Genomic DNA, 16,042 nt, shown 5'->3' on the forward strand with positions numbered 1-16,042 from the left:
TTACTGACGCTCCCCACTTCCTTCTTCTTCTTCTCACAGGACGTCGTCGAGGCTGTTCAGAAGCTCACTGGCGGAGCTGGTGCCCACGCTGCCGTCGTCGTTGCCTCTGGATCCCAGGCTTACGAGCAGGGTTCGTGCTCTCTTCCCTTTCCTTTCGTCGCCGCCCTCGAGTCGTTTCGACGCGTCCTGACTCGATCTCTTCCTTCTTTTTTCCTCATAGCTCTTCAGTACTTGAGGCCTCACGGAGCTCTTGTTGCGTGGAGCGAGACGATCCAGAAGAGGAACGAGCGACGCGTCCCTTTTACTTTCGCTTCGATCCCTTTCCTCTTTGTACGCTCGAATGAGATCCAAACCATTACGATCACCTTTAACGGCCAAGCAGACTCTTCAAAGACCCTCCACCAACCTCCTCTCCGTCCCGTCCTCCTCCACGGACACGATCGTCGATGCGATCCTCTTCTTGAACGCGCTCAGCCCAACCTTCCTCCTCTTCTCAATCTCCTTCCTGAACGCTTCCTCGACGACCTTTGAACACCCCCTGAACTCGATCCTCTCCGTCCCTCTGAGGAACGTCTTCTGACGAACTGGCTCAACGCCCAAGAAGAGGTTGACGACTTCGACTTCTTCCCGGCTCCGCCCCCCCTTCTGAGCGACGTGGAAGCGTGCGACCAAGCTCCTGACGACCCAGTCCGAAACCGTCTCGAAACGCTTACGTCCTCGTCGTACAACTGCTCGTACCAGATATATCCTTGGATCGTCAAGATGTCGAGCTCCCTTCTCCACAGCGGATCGCTCGACCCAAGAACGACAAGTGGCGAGTTGGCTCCGTAAGTGTTCAGGAGAGAGATAGAGTGACGGGGTCGCTCTTTATCGAAAGAAAAGGAAGTGATAGGGAGCTGCGAGAGGATGCTAGGAAGCTGAGGGTATCGGATCGAGTGGATCCATGGCCCAGCGGCCGCGAGGGCAAGGGAGGAGCAGTTGGGGAGGTTGAGACGAGGGGCTTTGAAGACTAAAAGTCGGAAGATACAACCAAGCGAGAAGAGGACATTCAGTAACTAGCATAGGCAGGCTTGTTGCTCTACCGGCGAGAGCTCACGTGTAGGCTCCATCTTGGGACCATTGTCGCCTCCTCTGAGCCTGAGCTCTCGAACGAAGCTTCCCACCTCGCCGTTCCTCCCCTCTAACGTGAGAACACCACCTGGTCGGAATCTCGTCCATCGTTTTGTATCCTGTGAGATCGACGATCCTGTAGAGGTGAGGGAGACTGAGGAGGTGAAGGGAGGAGCAGGTTCGGAGGATGGAAGCTCGGTTGAGCTCTGGAGGAGTATCGAGAAGAAGGTGGGCGAGGATTTCCGAGAGGACGTCTTGGTTGAGGGAGAGGAGAGTGCAAGAAGTGGGCATGGTTGATAGAAGGGAATCGAAAAGTTGAGAAGGGAAGAAGGAGGAGGAGAATGTAGTTGGAAGGGAAACGGAGGGTGAGGGTCAGCTCGAAAGTCGAACGATGCCCCTTCTTCTCCTCCCTTCAACGGTCATGTCCTCTTCTACCAGTAAACGAACTACGGTCTCCAGTCCCGGAAAAGTTCTCCTTGCTGGTGGCTATCTCGTCTTGGATCCCTCCCATCAAGGATACGTCGTCTCGACTTCCTCTCGCTTCTACACCTCCATCGCCTCGACCTCAACTCCTCCTCCTCCTCCTCCTTCATCTTCCAACTCGTCCTCCACAACAGCAACCATCATTACAGTTCGGTCACCTCAGTTCGTCGATGCGGAATGGAGGTATCTCGTAGATTCCGAGACAGGGAAGGTTACGGAGCAGGAGGTTGGCAAGGGAGGGAAGAACAAGTTCGTTCGGATCGCTGTCGAGAAGACGTTGAAGGTCGCAGAGGAGCTCGTAGGAAAGGAGAAGGTAGCAGAAGGGATCAAAGGAGGATGGGATATCATTATCCTAGGAGATAACGACTTCTACTCGCAAAGAAAACAGGTCAGTACCTTGTCTATGGTTGCTGTACGAGCTCAACGAAGAAAGCAAAGGAGGAAGGAGGAGCGAGCTGAGCTTTCACCCCTCCTTCTCTTCTCCAGCTCGAATCTCTGTCCCTACCTCTCACTTTCGACTCCCTCTCCCACCTCCCACCTTTCGCACCAACCCACACTACTCTCGGAGACGTCCACAAAACAGGTCTCGGTTCTTCAGCAGCTCTCATCACCTCCCTCTGCGCCGCCATCCTCCTTCACCTCTCCGCCGTCCCAACCTCCGCCTTCTCCTCTTCAACTCCCTCGGAAGAGAACAAACCGATGCAGCTCGTTCACAACGTCGCTCAGTACTGTCACTGCTTGGCTCAGGGGAAGGTTGGAAGTGGGTTCGACGTCAGCAGTGCCGTTTGGGGATCGCAGATCTATCGCAAGTTTGGAGTCGACGCGTTGGAGGAGTTGATGACTGCTGAGGAAGGAGTGAGCTCTCATTCTACTTTCTCCTTCGCGTCTGACAGAATCTATGCTGACCTCCTCGTTGATTGCGGAAGCCTTCCTCCTCCCTCCTCCCCTCCCTGCAACCTTCAAATCCCAAATGGACGAACGAGGTCAACCCTTTCGGTCTCCCCGCCCACACGAGACTCATGCTAGCCGACGTCGACGCGGGGAGCGATACTCCTTCGCTCGTAGGGAAGGTACTCAAGTGGAAAGCTGCTGAGCCTACCGTTGGTTCGTATCCTTTCACGCGCTCTCCATTCGAATCGTTTTTGATCGAGCTTGACGCTCTCTTCTTTCTTTCTCCTTTTCGTCCAGCGGACATGCTCTGGAAGACCCTCTCCAACGCCAACGACGCTCTGGCCATCATGTTCGATACTCTCAACACCATGTCTAGCATGGATCCTTCGGCTTACGAGGAAGCTCTCACGGCTTGTGCGACGAGGAGGGCAGGAAGTGTGCGTCGAGCTTTCTCTTTTCTCCCTCTCTCTGTTTCCCGTTCTGATTTTCTCCTCGCCTGCTTGTTTCGTCCAACAGTGGTCAGGCTCAGCTGCTTCGGAAACAGCCAACTCGGTCATCGACGTCCTTTCGACCACTCGAGATCAATCCCAAGTTCGTTTCGTTCCTCTTCGACGCGTCGATCGTTCTCCTCCCTGTCGAAAACTGACCTTGACATATATCCCTTTCAGTCCATCCGGTCCCTCATGAAACGAATGGGAGATCTCTCCTCCGTCCCTATCGAACCAGCAGGTCAAACCTCCCTCCTCAATGCCTGCTACGCCCTTCCGGGTGTCGTCGCGGCTGGAGTTCCAGGCGGTGAGTCCTCTTTTCCCTCCCCTACCTCCTCGTTTCTTCCTTCCTTCCTCTCACCTCCTCAAATCCTCCACTAACACTCTCCTTTCGTTTGCAGCCGGCGGGTTCGACGCCATCTGGGTTCTCGTCATTGATCTCCCTTCGACCCGTTCGCCCACTCCCGCCGAGCAGGTCGAGAGCGTCTGGGTCGGATGGAAGGATATGTCGGTGTGTCCTCTTTCGGCGAGGGCGGAGAAGATGGGAGGGTTGAGGATTGAGAAGGAGGGGAGTGTGAAGGGGCTGGAGGGGGTGTTGGTTTGAGAGGACGGGAAGGATGGGAGGGTAAATCTGTTTTTGGGTTTGAGTTAGGTTTGATTTAGGTTGAGAGAGATGAGCCGGCGCTGATGGGATGCGATGTTCTTCGTTCTCAGCCTCGTTCAAGAAGAGGCAAGATCGAAAGACGCGTCGGTTTTGCACCCGCGTCTCTTCCTCGTCCCTCGTTTCTCTTTCACTCAACAAGACAAGCGCCCGAGATCAGTGAACCGCGTGTACAATCAAGATCTCATCTCGATAAGGCAAACACTACAATCGAAACCCAACCAGAGTGCGAAACACGACGAGAACGCAAAAACGATAATCCACAACGACCAACAACGACAGCCGTCCCGTCTTTAAAGAGCGGTACCACGCTCGAAGTTGGCTCGGATCTCCTTGGTGTACTGTTAGAGACCAAAACAGACGTGAGAAGGGAGAGAGGAGAGAAAGAGTCAGAACGGGTTCGACGAAGAAACGGGAGGAAAGAGAGGGAAGGGAAAGGACGAACCTTGTCGTAGTATCGAGTGATCTGTTGACGACAAAAGAAGGGAGAAAGAGGAAAGGAAGTGATCAGAAAGTGCATCTGAAGATGAGAAGGGCAGAGAACGAGAAACCAACCTTCTTGTTGAAGACCTTGTTGGCGTCGTTGATGTACGTGACGTCTCCTTCGTCGTCGTTGGCTCTCTTTCGAGACGACTTCGATCGGGAGTCGATCCTGAAGTATAGCCCCAAGCCACAAAGGTCAGCTCAAGCGTCGAAGAACAAACGAAACAAAGCGAGAAGGGAAAGAGAGAAAGTCGGACTCACTCAACGTTCAACTTGGAAACCATGTTATCGATCGCCTCCTCGCTCGGCTTGTTGTTGGCGTAGCTGAGACTGTTGGCGTCACGGTAGAGGTCGTCGCTCGTCATGGGCTTCATCCTGGCTAGAGCTTTGGACTGAGCGGAGGAGGAAGCGGAGGCGGACGTGAGGGTTCCAGGAGCGAGGTTGAGAGCGAGTTCCTTTTGACGGTTGTAGGCTTGAAGATCGGGTTTGAGACCGTTGGTGAGTCGGGTGTAGGCGTTGTTGGCCGAGTGGGCTTCGTCTGGGAGTAGGGAAGGGAAACGAGGATGGGAGGAAGGAGGAGGAGGTGAGCTCGAGCGCGTGGAGGGACTTAGGGAAGGAAGGAGAGCTGAAGCTCGAGGGATGGGAGTAGAAGAGATGTAAAGGGACTTACCAACGAAACCCTTGTTGGCACCCTCCTCCTTCAGAGCAATCTTCTTCTCCCACCTCTCGTTGTCCTCGATCGACCACCCCCAGACCTTGTTCCTCTCGAGATCCTCTCCCGTCTCCTCGGCGTCCGCCTTCTCCCTCATGCTCTCTGCGAGCCTCTTGTTCTTCTCGAGGTGAGCGAGTTCCCGAGAGGAGGTCTTGTTCTTCTGATGTTCCGAGATGAGATCCTTTCGGTTGGCGGCGGAGGAAGCGTTCTGAGGGAAAGAAGAAGGTGAGGAGGGGAAGGAGAGGAAGGAGGAGGAGAGAGAACGTCAAGTCAGCGATGAACCCACCCAAAGCGACTGCTACTACAGCTTGAAAGAAGAAGACACTGAGCTCACCATCTTGAGTCTGAGCTCCTTCAACTTCTGCTGCCTCTCCTGAATCGTCAACTTTGGTCCGTTGGTGCTGGACGTTCCACTCTCGACGAACTCCTCTTCCCTCGCCTTCCCTTTGCCCTTCCTGACGGCCTCTGCGACCTCCTTCGCACTGGGGATCTCGGTCTCTGCGAGCTTCTCGATGGTGTCTACGGCCTTCTCTCCTGCCTCGAGGATGGCTTCGACGGGGAGAGTTGGGACTTCGACGTTCGCGAGCTCTACGACCTTGTCGACGATTCCGCCTACGACGGACTCGACTCCCTCCATCGCTCCACCGACAGTCTCAACAAGAGTACCGACTGCTGCTTCGAGGATAGTAGGTTCCAGAGGATCAGAGGAAGCGTCGACGGGTTCAGGGGAGGAAGCCTTCTTCCCTCGAGAGGATCGTTTCGAGGTCGAGGCGGAGGCTGCTGCTGGAGCGGTGGTGGTGGCGGCGGCGGCTTTGGATTTACGAGGAGGCATGGCGAAGAGGGAGAAGAAAGAGAAGAGAAGAGAAAGATTGAGGTTTGGAGATGGATGGGAGTTGGGGATCTGGGAGCAAGAAGGAGAGGACAGCAACCAAATCGCTTGAAGTGACGCTTCGAACGATCCCCTTTTTATGCTTCCTTCTCCTCACCCACCACCCTCTCTTTCAAAAGAGAACACAAATCTACACACCATGACTACACAGTACCCTTCCCTCTTCCGTGAGTAAACACCATCTATATATCTCGCGTCTCGATCGAAGGAAAGCGAGCGAAGAAGGGATTCAAGCTGACCCCTCCTTCCCTCCTTCTTCCTTCTCCTTCTCTCGCCTCGCTTGTCGTCTTTTACAGGTTCGGAGGAGATGTCTCTCGTCCAACTCTACATCCCTGGAGAGGTGAGCATCACTTACTCTGTCTTCTGGTCTGCAGAACGAGCAAGCTAACCTTCTTTGTCTGTTTCTTCAGGTCGTTCACGACACCATCAGCGAGCTCGGAGAGATGGGCAACCTTCAGTTCAAGGATGTGAGTGCTTTCTCTCGTTTCTTTTTTCGTCTACAACCATCCCCAGGGTCAGCTTCCACCTCTGCCGCAGACTAGAGAGCTCTACCGGCGCAAGAAGGGCTCCTAGAGCATGCCTTCTAGATGATCCACGGCTGACGCCGTCTCCTTTCTTCCCTTCTCTTCTTTCCTCCTCTATCCCTCCCTTCCTCCAGCTCAACCCCGATGTCAACGCCTTCCAACGATCCTTCGTAGGAGATATTCGACGACTGGACGAGATGGAACGTCGAATCCGTTTCTTCGGCTCTCAGATCGACTCGGTCACCTCGCCTGCCATCCACGTTCCTACCCTCGCTTCCATCCCTCCTTTCATCACCGTCGGTCCAAGAGGGCCTCAGGCTATCGACGAACTCGACGTCAAGCTTCAGGAGCACGAGGGAAGGTTGGGACAGATGAACGCTAGTTGGGAGGCTCTCGTCAAGAAGCAGAGAGAGCTCGAGGAGGCCAAGTGCGTCTTGAGGGAGACGGCTGTCTTCTTCCAACAGGTGAGTTGAGTTGTCGGTTCTTCTTTGCTTTCCAGAGGAGGTTGAGCTTCTGAGAGGTTGGGTTGGCCAGCTGGCTATGCTTCTACGAGCTGCGATCTGACCATTTATCTTCTTTCTTCGCTCTCATCCGCTCGTCCCTTCCCATCTCTTCTCTTCCTCCTCCTTCCCTCCTCCCTCTCCCTCCCCTCCTCTCCTCCCTCCCAGGCCGAAGGTCGACAAACCGAAATCCGATCCTCGTTCGACGACGAAGGAACCGTTCCTCTCCTCGAAGGTCAAACCCACGACCAAGGGCCCTCGGACTCAGGCTTCGCAGGGGGCTACGACCTCGAGTTCGTCTCGGGAACCATCGATCGACTCCGAATGCCCACCTTCGAGCGAATCCTCTGGCGAGTCCTTCGAGGAAACCTCTACATGAACTACGCCGAGATCGAGCAGCTCTTCGTCGACCCCGTCACCGGAACCGAGACCAGGAAGAACGTCTTCATCATCTTTGCCCACGGAGCCGAACTCCTCACCAAGATCAGGAAGGTCGCAGAGTCCATGGGAGGAACCCTCTACCCCGTCGATTCCAATGCCGACAAGAGGAACGACGCCCTCAGGGAGGTCGAGGGACGACTCGAGGATCTCAACACCGTGTGCTGGAACACGACTCAGACGAGGAGGGTCGAGTTGAGCAAGATCGCGGAGGGACTTTCCGCTTGGAAGGACGCCGTCGCGAAGGAGAAGGCCGTCTTCCAGACGATGAACTTGCTCAGTTACGACTCGAGGAGGAAGACTCTCGTCGCTGAGGGTTGGTGTCCTTCGAGGGATATCACGGCGATTCAGTTGGCGCTTCGACGAGCGACCGTGAGTCTTTCTCCCTTCTGCTCTCCTTCTCGTTTCGATTTCTTCGTCTTTCTCTTCTCTCGAGACTTCATCTGACTCTCTTCCATCTTTTCTGCTTTCCTTCCCCACCAGGAAACCGCCGGAACCTCTATCCCTCCCATCCTCTCGGAACTTCGAACCCACCTCACTCCCCCTACCTTCCACCGAACCACCGGATTCACCGAGGCCTTCCAAACCATCATCGACGCCTACGGAATCGCTACCTACCAGGAGGTCAACCCAGGACTCTTCACCGTCATCACCTTCCCTTTCCTCTTCGCCGTCATGTTTGGAGATCTCGGACACGGATTCCTCGCCTTCGCCGTCGGAGCCTACATGTGCCTCTACGAGAAGAAGCTCGCTAAGGCTGGACTCGGAGAGATTTTCGAGACGTTCTTTTTGTGAGTACCGAGGTCTCTTCGCAGCCTGAGAAGGCGAGACGAGAAGAGGGTCGATTGGGAACGAGAGAGAGAGCTGACTCGAGACGCGTCTTTCCCTTCCTTCCTTTTCATCCCTTTCTCGCAGCGGTCGATACATCATCCTCCTCATGGGAGTCTTCTCGATGTTCACCGGACTCATCTACAACGACATCTTCTCCAAGTCGATGACCCTTTTCGAATCCGGATGGGAGTGGCCTCACTCGAACGGAACTGTCTCTGCGATTCAGCACGGAACCTACGCCTTCGGTCTCGACCCAGCCTGGCACGGTTCGGACAACGCTCTCGTCTTCTCCAACTCGTACAAGATGAAGATGAGTATCATCCTCGGAGTTATCCACGTGAGTCCTCGTCTCTTTCTCGCCTCGTTTCTTTCTCGTCAGAAGTTGACGCGTCGAGCTCGAGCTAACCTTCCTTTTGCTTTCTCTCCTCCCTCAGATGACCTTCGCCATCTGCCTCCAAGTCCCCAACCACATCCACTTCAAAAAGTACATGTCCATCTACGCCGAATTCATCCCTCAGCTCCTCTTCATGCAATCCATCTTCGGCTACCTCGTCATCTGCATCGTCTACAAGTGGTCCGTCGACTGGACCCAACCTGGACTCGTCTCTCCTCCTGGACTCCTCAACATGCTCATCTACATGTTCCTCTCCCCCGGAGCCGTCGATCCCAAGGAGCAGCTCTTCCCCGGACAGGCGACGCTGCAGACGATCTTGCTCCTCGTCGCGCTGGTGTGCGTGCCGTGGATGTTGTGCTTGAAGCCGTACTTGCTGCTGAAGGAGCACAAGAAGATCGAGGGGCAGGGATACCAGGGGTTGGAGGATCAGGCGAGGCATTCGACGGAGGGAGAGCAGGAGGATGAGGAGGAAGGGAACGGAACGGCTGTGGCTCAGCAGATGGACGAGGAGCATGGAGTGAGTTTTCTCGAGTCGTCTTCGTTCCTCTCGAGCTCGAGCTGACCTGCTCGTTTCTGTTTCCTTCTCTCCCTCAGGAATTCGACGCTTCGGAGATCATCGTTCACCAGGTCATTCACACCATTGAGTTCTGTCTCGGTTCGTCTACCTTTCCTTCCTCTCCTTTCCCTCTCCCCCTCGTCCCTCCTTTCTTTTCGCTGACTTCTCATCCCCCTCCCGTCTCTTCCCTTCTCCAGGATGCATCTCCAACACTGCCTCCTACCTCCGACTCTGGGCGCTCTCCCTCGCTCACGCTCAGCTCTCCGAGGTCCTCTACAACATGACCCTCGAAGGATCGTTCCCCGTCACCGCCGCCGACGGAGGCTTCTTCAGGACCCTCTTCGTCGTCTTCATGTTTGCGACGTGGTTCGTATTGACCTTGGCTATTCTGTGTATCATGGAGGTGAGTTTTTTCGCGTCTTTTCTTGGGTTGGGAGGTCGACGCGTCTTCGTTGCGTTCCGACTGACCTTTCTTTCGTTTCCTTTCTTCGTCGCCAGGGTCTCTCCGCCTTCCTTCACGCCCTTCGTCTTCATTGGGTCGAGTTCAACGGTTCGTCGCTCTCTCTTTCCTCTTCCGTCCTTTCTCCCTCCTACAAAACTCTTGTCGACCTCGTTGGCTGACCCTCTTTCTGCTCCCTGTCTCTTCGTCGCTAACAGGAAAGTTCTACGCCGCCGCTGGATACCCCTTCACTCCCTTGAGCTTCGCTCACCTCGGAGAGGAGGACGCTTAAACCTTTAGATTAGGAAGGAAGGCTGGAAGGAGGAGGGAGAGGCAGAGATGGAGGTGGGAAGAAGGAAGGAAAAGGAGGAGAGAAGGGAGGAGGGAGTTCGTAGTAGTAGTATTTACATCGAGGTGGTCGTTCTTGGATTTAGTTGGACGTGAAAAGATGAGATTGGGAGATTGGGAACGAACCAACACCGTCGGTCGTTCTCATCCTACCTCGTCCCTCTGAACCGGCTCGGTCGTTCGCTGGGCCAGGACAGTACGAGAGCTGCGAACGATAGTGAGTTCGTAACCGCTTCAGCAAGACCGTACCTTTGATCTTTCTCACAGGACAGGTTCTACAAACGCACAGACATTCTTCATCTCTAATCAAATCTAAATCTAACCGAAACCCTCAACGACGCGTCGATACTCACTCCTCCTCTCTTCTTCCACCCCCAACACCAGCAGCAGCCCTCTCCACGTCCTTCGACTTTTTCGCCACCTTGGCTTGCTCCGCTCCTCCTCCGTTCCCATCGAGAGGGTACTCGGGCAAGCAGAGCGTCACGAGAATGGCGAGGAAAGCGAGACCTGCCTGAACCATGAAAACAGCCTTGAGAGATTTGGCATAGCTCTGCGTGGCTTGCTGTTGGAGGAGAGGAGGGAGGGTGGAGATGTAGGAGGTGGAGTGCCTGGATGGTAGATCGAAGGAGGTCAGGATCGAAGAGAGCTCGAAAGGGACGAGGGACGAAACGAACCGGATCTTCTCGATGACGGCTTGAGATCCTTCGCCTGTGATCCGCTTCGAGAGCTCGGATTGGAGAACCGCTTGCGTTAACGCTCCGGAGAGGGAGACGCCGAGAACCTGGCCGGAGGTTCGGAAGGTGTACGAGACTAAGAAAAGGCGAAAGAGAAAGGAGATAGAGCGTCAGATCGAAACGGAAGACGCGTCGTTTGAAACAGAGAGAGAAAGAAAGGACGGGCAGACTCACTTCCTGTCGCTACAGCCATCTGATCTCGTGGTACCGAGGCGATCATCGCAATGAGAGTTGAGGTGATGGCGGCGCTCGAACCGAAACCCTGGAGATAACGCGAAGCGAGTTATCGGTCAGGATCGACGAGAAGGGCAAACGGCGATGATGGACGAACGAAGGGCACGACTCCGATCCAGAAGAGCCATCGAGGAGTAGTTTCTTCATTCCATGTAGCCAGAATGACGCAGGAGACGAGGACCAAGAACTGACGGCAGTCGAAGGCAAAAAAGCATCAGTCCGCCGCGCTGAAGAAAAAAGGAAAAAAGAGGGACGGGATGCTCACGACTGAGAAGTTAGTAGCTTTGTAGTAGCGACCCGAGTATCGAAGGTACCATCCAGTAGAAAGAGATCCGATCGAGAGAGCGATCTAGAGAAAGAGAAGAAAGGAAGACGACGCGTTAGAGCTCAGCTCTCCCAAGGGAAGAACGAAGAACCAGCTCACAGAGTTTGGGATGAGATGAGACCCAGCCACCGAAGAAGTCGCATGTTGAACGGCAACGAAGTAGAGAGGGACGGTGTAGAGCTGCGTAAAGCAAGAGAGGAGGAGATCAGCAAGTGAAGAAGCGGAAGGAAGGAGGGAGACGACTGACCGTGATGAACGCCTGAGAAGGAAATGAACGAAGTCAGCGAGGAAAGAGATTGAAAGTTTCACGATTGCACAGACTCACGATCATTGCCAACAGCTAGGGTCGAGGATGAAAGAGAGAAAGGAGAGGAGTCAGTCTCGACGTTCTCGTTGGGTTCCGAATCGACTCGTTGACGTACGAAGTTGTTGATAGCCACAACGAGGGGTCCTCGCTACAGAAGTGAAAGACGCTCAGTCAGTTCAAGCAGCAAAGTTTGACCCTGTGACTTGAAACTCACCTCTCTCAGCAAAGTCAACGGCAAAACGGGCTCAGCAGCAAAGAAGGCCTCAACCCAGAGGAAAGCGAGTCCCGAGACTCCACTGGTAACGAAGAGTCCCCAGACTCGAGGATCACTCCAGAGGAGCTCGCTGCTGGTCTTGAGAGAGATTCCGAGAAGGAACGAGCCGATGAAGAAGACGAGTGTGACTGATCCGGCGTAGTCGATCCTGGCGAGACGCGAACGCATCGAGTGAACCTTGCCGTCGGGTGAGGGTGGGATGGGGATGTGAAGGTAGGAGGAGACGAGGACCATGGCGAACAGGAGGAAGGGGATTTGGATGATGAACGCGGATCTCCTGCGAAGGTGAAGGGGAGAGGACGAGGGTCAAAAACAGATCGACAACGCGACGAAAAAACTAGAGCTCACCATCCAAGAGTATCACTCAAATATCCTCCGAGAGGTCCCCCGATTCCAGACCCAGCTCCGAAGAGGACGTTCAAGCAACCCTGCCAGAGCCCTCTCGATCTCAGAGGAACGACGTCGGAGAGAACCACAGAGCTGACCGTCATTATCCCTCCGCCTCCCATACCGGCGATGGCTCGAGCGAGGATGAGAGTGTTCATCGTAGGTGCGAACGCGCAACCGATCGTCCCGATGGTGAAGACCCCTACGGCGAGAAGGGACGATGCTCGACGTCCGATGATGTTGCAGAGTCGACCGTACTATGGAGACGGAAGAGAAATACGAATCAATGATCAGTCGGCTTGAGCTCAACAGACTATTTAGTATCTTCTGACAACGCGACTGACCAGAGGAGTGAAGCAGCAGACGCTGAGGAGGTACTGAGAAGAGACGAGGCAGGCAGAGTCAGACGCAGGCTTCGACGGCTCACGCATCAAGGCGCTGCAGACTCACTGCTCCACCAAGCCAACTAGTTATATGCGATGCGTTGAAGTAAGAGCCTAGATAGGGAAACAAAGAACGAACTATTAAGCTGAGGGACGAGAAAAGGGCTGAGAGAGGGAAGAAGGAGAGCTCGAGCTCACCAATGTCTGAAACCAGCGTTGCGACGATCGTCTGAGGATAATGATCGTAATTCAGCTACGACTTGTTCGTTGGGAGTCGAAAAGAACTTCTTACAGTATCGAGAGCTCCCAAAACTTCGATATAAAGGAGAGGGGAAGGAAAGTCAGCAGTGCTTCTTCCTCGTCGAGCTCACCTCGTCCGCTCCTCTCTCCTTCCCTTCACGAGTCCCGTAGATTCCAAGAGCAACTATCAAAGGCCCGAGGGAAGAATCTTGACTCACAGACAGTCATGAACAGCCCCAACAACATCAACCAAAACTCCTTGGGAGTAAGCTGGACTCTCGGGAGGGATCCATCCTCGACTCCATCCTTCACAATCTCTTCCTCCTCCTGCGAGCTGACCGAGACGGCTGTGGGTGTAGATCCATACGACTGGTCCACGTCTCCTGTTCGAAGAGGAGTAGTTTCAGAGGACATCGTTTGAGGTTTACCTTGGAGGGGAGAAGGTCAAGAGAGAAGAGAGGGAAGGGCTGAACCTCCCGCTGCACCTTGCCTCGGTCTCAGCCGAGGGCGAGATCAGGAAAAAAACTCATAAGCTCATGCATTTCCAGCAACAATAATGTCTACGTAAGCTTCCCACTGCTTCCTCCATATGGCTAGGCATCGCTTCTTGAGCTCGGGGTCCATGCAGGAGTACTGCAGGAGACGCAAAAAACAGAAGGGAGGGTCGACGGGTGAGTCGCCGCGGGCTGGACGCGTCTTGATAACGATATTGAAGGAAGGAAGAGACGTACCTCGATGCTCTGCTGAGCCAGAACTGCCAGAGAGATCAACCCAGTCGCTTCAGATCCAACCAGAACCTGCGAAAGAAGAGGAGGAATCAGCAGTGCGAGCCTACGACGAGGGGTCGAGCGAAACGGTTGCTCACTTGGTAGAAATCATTCGACAACCCCAGGTTGCCGCTGAGAGGAGAAGCGAGAGGTCAGCATCGTTCTTCGAAGAGCAAAGAGAGTATGGAGAGAGCTCACAAGATCTGAGGATCGTCGCAGGAAAGGCAGACAGGGACTCCGTTGTTCAGCAAAATCTGAACCGGGTGGTTCAAAATCGAGGGAGTATACCGCTGGGAATAAGAGATGAGAGTCAGAACATCCAAATCACGAATGAGAGGAAATCTGGACTCACGAGGATCTCGCTCCTGCGAAACGAACGCGTAAAAGGAAGGTCAGCGACGAGACAGAGAGGAGGACTCGTTCGACTCACGAGATCGGGCAGACTTCGATGGCGATCTTCTTCTCTCGACAGAGCTGCATGAGAAGAGGATGCTTCGCCAGCGAGAAGCCATGCCCTATCCGTTTCGTTCCCTGGGAGAGAAGAGAAAAGAGGCGTCAGAGACGGAACGGACAAATTAGATCTGTACAAGGAGACTCACGAGAAGGATAGCATCGAAGAGGTTATCGTCGATAGCGTCACCATCTCCGAGGGTCTCTCCGGCACTGTGAACGAAAGAGGATATCGCGTCAGTGGGAGAGAGGGGAAGAGCAGCGGGCGCGACGGAGGAAAACTCACTGAAAGATGAAAGGGATCTCAAGTCCTTCCTCCTTCACTCGATCTTGGAACCACAGGAGAGATTCGAGGTAGTACTTGAGAGGCTTCAATGAGTCTTCGTGGCCGACGAGATCGAAGCCTAAAGGAGAACACGAGAGAGAAGCTTGATCAGTTCGACGCGTCTCGAAGCAAGTGTTCGGCCATGAAAGAGGTAACGTAGCCCCTCACGAGGCGAAGCATAGCTATGTAAACTACCATAAGCAGGGAGAACTGACCAGCGATGAGATGAGGAAATTGCTTCTTCAGCGCTATACAGTCCTCCATCGCTTCTCGCAGATGATCGTTCTCGACGAAACGGATGGTCGTGTAGATTACGATAGCTCCCCAGAAGTCGTCAGACCTTCCCTTCAGAGCCATCTCCTTCTTGACCTCCTCGACAACCTCGTGGTAGATCCGAAGCCAATCCGAATGGTTCAGGTCGTCCGCTCCAGACGCGGCCATCATGGTCGGGCTGAGGAAGTTGATCCGCGTCTCGACCCAAGCGACTCCGTCCTCAATAGCGGAGTAAAAGATCTGTTTGAGGTAAGCTCGATATATGGGTTCGAAACCGAGGAGACCCTGTGGGGGCAACGAAGAGTCAGCTTCGAGTTGTCGAGCGGGAGCGAGGAAGCGGGAGGAGAGAGGCGAAAAAGGGCAGAGAGAAGGCTCACTCTCGATACGATGAACTGGCGACATATGCCGAAAGAAAGAGAGTCAGTATGTGGTCCCACACCGAGCCCAGAGTGCTCGCGTGGAAAGGAAGACGCGTCGAGGAAGCGATGGACGACTCACCGTCGCCCCGAATTTCGTCCAGATTTTGTCGCTCGTCGGGTAATCCTCGTACGAGCTTCCGGGTTCGATAGTGAGCAGTCCCAGTACGGCCTTGTCGAAAGCCTCCGTTCCTACAGGATGATCCGCTCGAGCCTTTGAGAGAGGAATCCAAGATCCAGGGACGTACTCGTCCGAGTAGATGGACGTCTCGGCCGTTGGCTTGAACGAACGAGGGAGCGCCGTGAACTCTGGCAGGGAGCTGAGAGACGAGTGATAGGTACTGAAGGGTCCAGAGGAGGGGAGAGGACCTTCGGGGGAGAGAATGTGCATCTCAGGATGGAGGAGAGCTTGGTCGAGGAGGAACCGAGCGTCGCACCTGAGAGAGTCGAAGGACGGCAAGGCTCAGCTGAGGATGGGATGATGACTGAGGGTGCCATTAAACGAGGACGACGCACATAGCGTCCATGTGGCAATGAAGGATACATCCTTTCTGAGAAATGATGAGAAAGAGGAGGAGGACTGATCAGACTCGGAGACGAGCGAAGTTGAGCGGCTGCAAGGCAGAGAAGGGAAGGAACGACACCACTCACTGGCATAGTTTTGAGAAGCTTGAAGAGCTTGGTCTTCTCCATGATGGACTTTGAAGTGAAGAAGTGCATTCTGTGAGGAAGAGGAGGAAGAAGGAGGGATGTGAGCTTCAAGGACGTCGTCCGAGCTCAGCCCTCCCTTCTTCTCCCTCCCTCCTCCCCTCCATCTCGTAGTAGAACTCACCCAGGGAAGAGATCTGGCTTCTCGTGATTTGTTTCCCATACCGAGATGTGCTCCTCAGCTCTGATAGCTCGGACGATCCGTTCAGCCTCCTTCTCAGCGGGCGAGAGGTGAGCGAGCTTCTCCGCGTCGAATCGGATGGATTTCTCTTGAGCGATGAGCTGATCTCGAGCTTGGAGATGAGCTACGAGGGCTGAGGAGAGTGGGGAAGGCGAGGAAGTATCCATCGGTTCGAGTCGATGATGGTGGGGGGAGGAAAGGGAGGGAGGGAAGGAAGCTTCGAGCTCACCAAAGAGGAGATCGACTTCTGCTCCTCTTCCTCCTCTCCCTTTTTTTTACTCCTAACCTCCA

At 54.4% G+C, this 16,042-nt stretch overlaps 6 protein-coding genes across 6 annotated transcripts; 3 read left to right on the forward strand and 3 right to left on the reverse strand.

Moving 5' to 3' along the window:
- Positions 1-39: 39 nt before the first annotated feature.
- Positions 40-580, forward strand: BDY24DRAFT_417806 (uncharacterized protein; the record flags this gene model as incomplete). The annotated part of the gene is made up of 3 exons (XM_076643773.1): positions 40-130; positions 221-257; positions 346-580. Coding segments are annotated over 3 exons (363 nt in total), but the record flags the coding sequence as incomplete, so codon positions are not given.
- A 944-nt stretch (positions 581-1,524) lies between these two features.
- On the forward strand, positions 1,525-3,685 carry ERG8 (phosphomevalonate kinase). The gene is made up of 7 exons (XM_076641779.1): positions 1,525-1,981; positions 2,080-2,448; positions 2,520-2,697; positions 2,782-2,921; positions 3,001-3,075; positions 3,153-3,279; positions 3,374-3,685. Exons 1-7 carry the CDS (start codon positions 1,532-1,534, stop codon positions 3,574-3,576), a joined length of 1,542 nt encoding a protein of 513 aa, XP_076493883.1. The 5' UTR covers positions 1,525-1,531; the 3' UTR covers positions 3,577-3,685.
- A 113-nt stretch (positions 3,686-3,798) lies between these two features.
- On the reverse strand, positions 3,799-5,784 carry SYF2 (Syf2p). The gene is made up of 6 exons (XM_076641780.1): positions 5,163-5,784; positions 4,787-5,036; positions 4,378-4,654; positions 4,189-4,285; positions 4,079-4,099; positions 3,799-3,974 (listed from the first exon to the last, which is right to left on the reverse strand). Exons 1-6 carry the CDS (start codon positions 5,658-5,660, stop codon positions 3,927-3,929), a joined length of 1,191 nt encoding a protein of 396 aa, XP_076493884.1. The 5' UTR covers positions 5,661-5,784; the 3' UTR covers positions 3,799-3,926.
- A 72-nt stretch (positions 5,785-5,856) lies between these two features.
- Positions 5,857-9,691, forward strand: VPH1 (H(+)-transporting V0 sector ATPase subunit a; the record flags this gene model as incomplete). Its single annotated transcript, XM_076637532.1, has 12 exons — positions 5,857-5,884; positions 6,014-6,057; positions 6,128-6,184; positions 6,376-6,705; positions 6,910-7,551; positions 7,663-7,970; positions 8,095-8,347; positions 8,445-8,921; positions 8,999-9,059; positions 9,158-9,363; positions 9,459-9,510; positions 9,618-9,691. 12 exons carry the CDS (start codon positions 5,857-5,859, stop codon positions 9,689-9,691), a joined length of 2,532 nt encoding a protein of 843 aa, XP_076493885.1.
- A 405-nt stretch (positions 9,692-10,096) lies between these two features.
- BDY24DRAFT_417811 (MFS general substrate transporter) lies at positions 10,097-13,045 on the reverse strand (the record flags this gene model as incomplete). Its single annotated transcript, XM_076643774.1, has 16 exons — positions 10,097-10,355; positions 10,422-10,557; positions 10,656-10,743; positions 10,813-10,902; positions 10,981-11,064; positions 11,140-11,220; positions 11,288-11,299; positions 11,366-11,380; positions 11,463-11,495; positions 11,562-11,898; positions 11,970-12,265; positions 12,353-12,385; positions 12,459-12,505; positions 12,590-12,620; positions 12,684-12,703; positions 12,850-13,045. The coding sequence occupies 16 exons, from the start codon at positions 13,043-13,045 to the stop codon at positions 10,097-10,099; spliced, it is 1,758 nt and encodes a 585-aa protein (XP_076493886.1).
- Positions 13,046-13,144: 99 nt separating this feature from the next.
- BDY24DRAFT_399138 (Metallo-dependent hydrolase) lies at positions 13,145-15,944 on the reverse strand. Its single transcript, XM_076641781.1, has 14 exons — positions 15,695-15,944; positions 15,514-15,583; positions 15,379-15,413; positions 14,945-15,299; positions 14,824-14,838; positions 14,389-14,731; positions 14,135-14,252; positions 13,998-14,061; positions 13,829-13,929; positions 13,751-13,763; positions 13,597-13,688; positions 13,497-13,530; positions 13,363-13,428; positions 13,145-13,264 (listed from the first exon to the last, which is right to left on the reverse strand). Exons 1-14 carry the CDS (start codon positions 15,916-15,918, stop codon positions 13,166-13,168), a joined length of 1,629 nt encoding a protein of 542 aa, XP_076493887.1. The 5' UTR covers positions 15,919-15,944; the 3' UTR covers positions 13,145-13,165.
- Positions 15,945-16,042: the final 98 nt, after the last annotated feature.

This window comes from Mrakia frigida, assembly GCF_051309035.1.
Source record: "Mrakia frigida strain ATCC 22029 unplaced genomic scaffold BDY24scaffold_31, whole genome shotgun sequence".
Classification (NCBI taxonomy): Eukaryota; Fungi; Basidiomycota; class Tremellomycetes; order Cystofilobasidiales; family Mrakiaceae; genus Mrakia; species Mrakia frigida.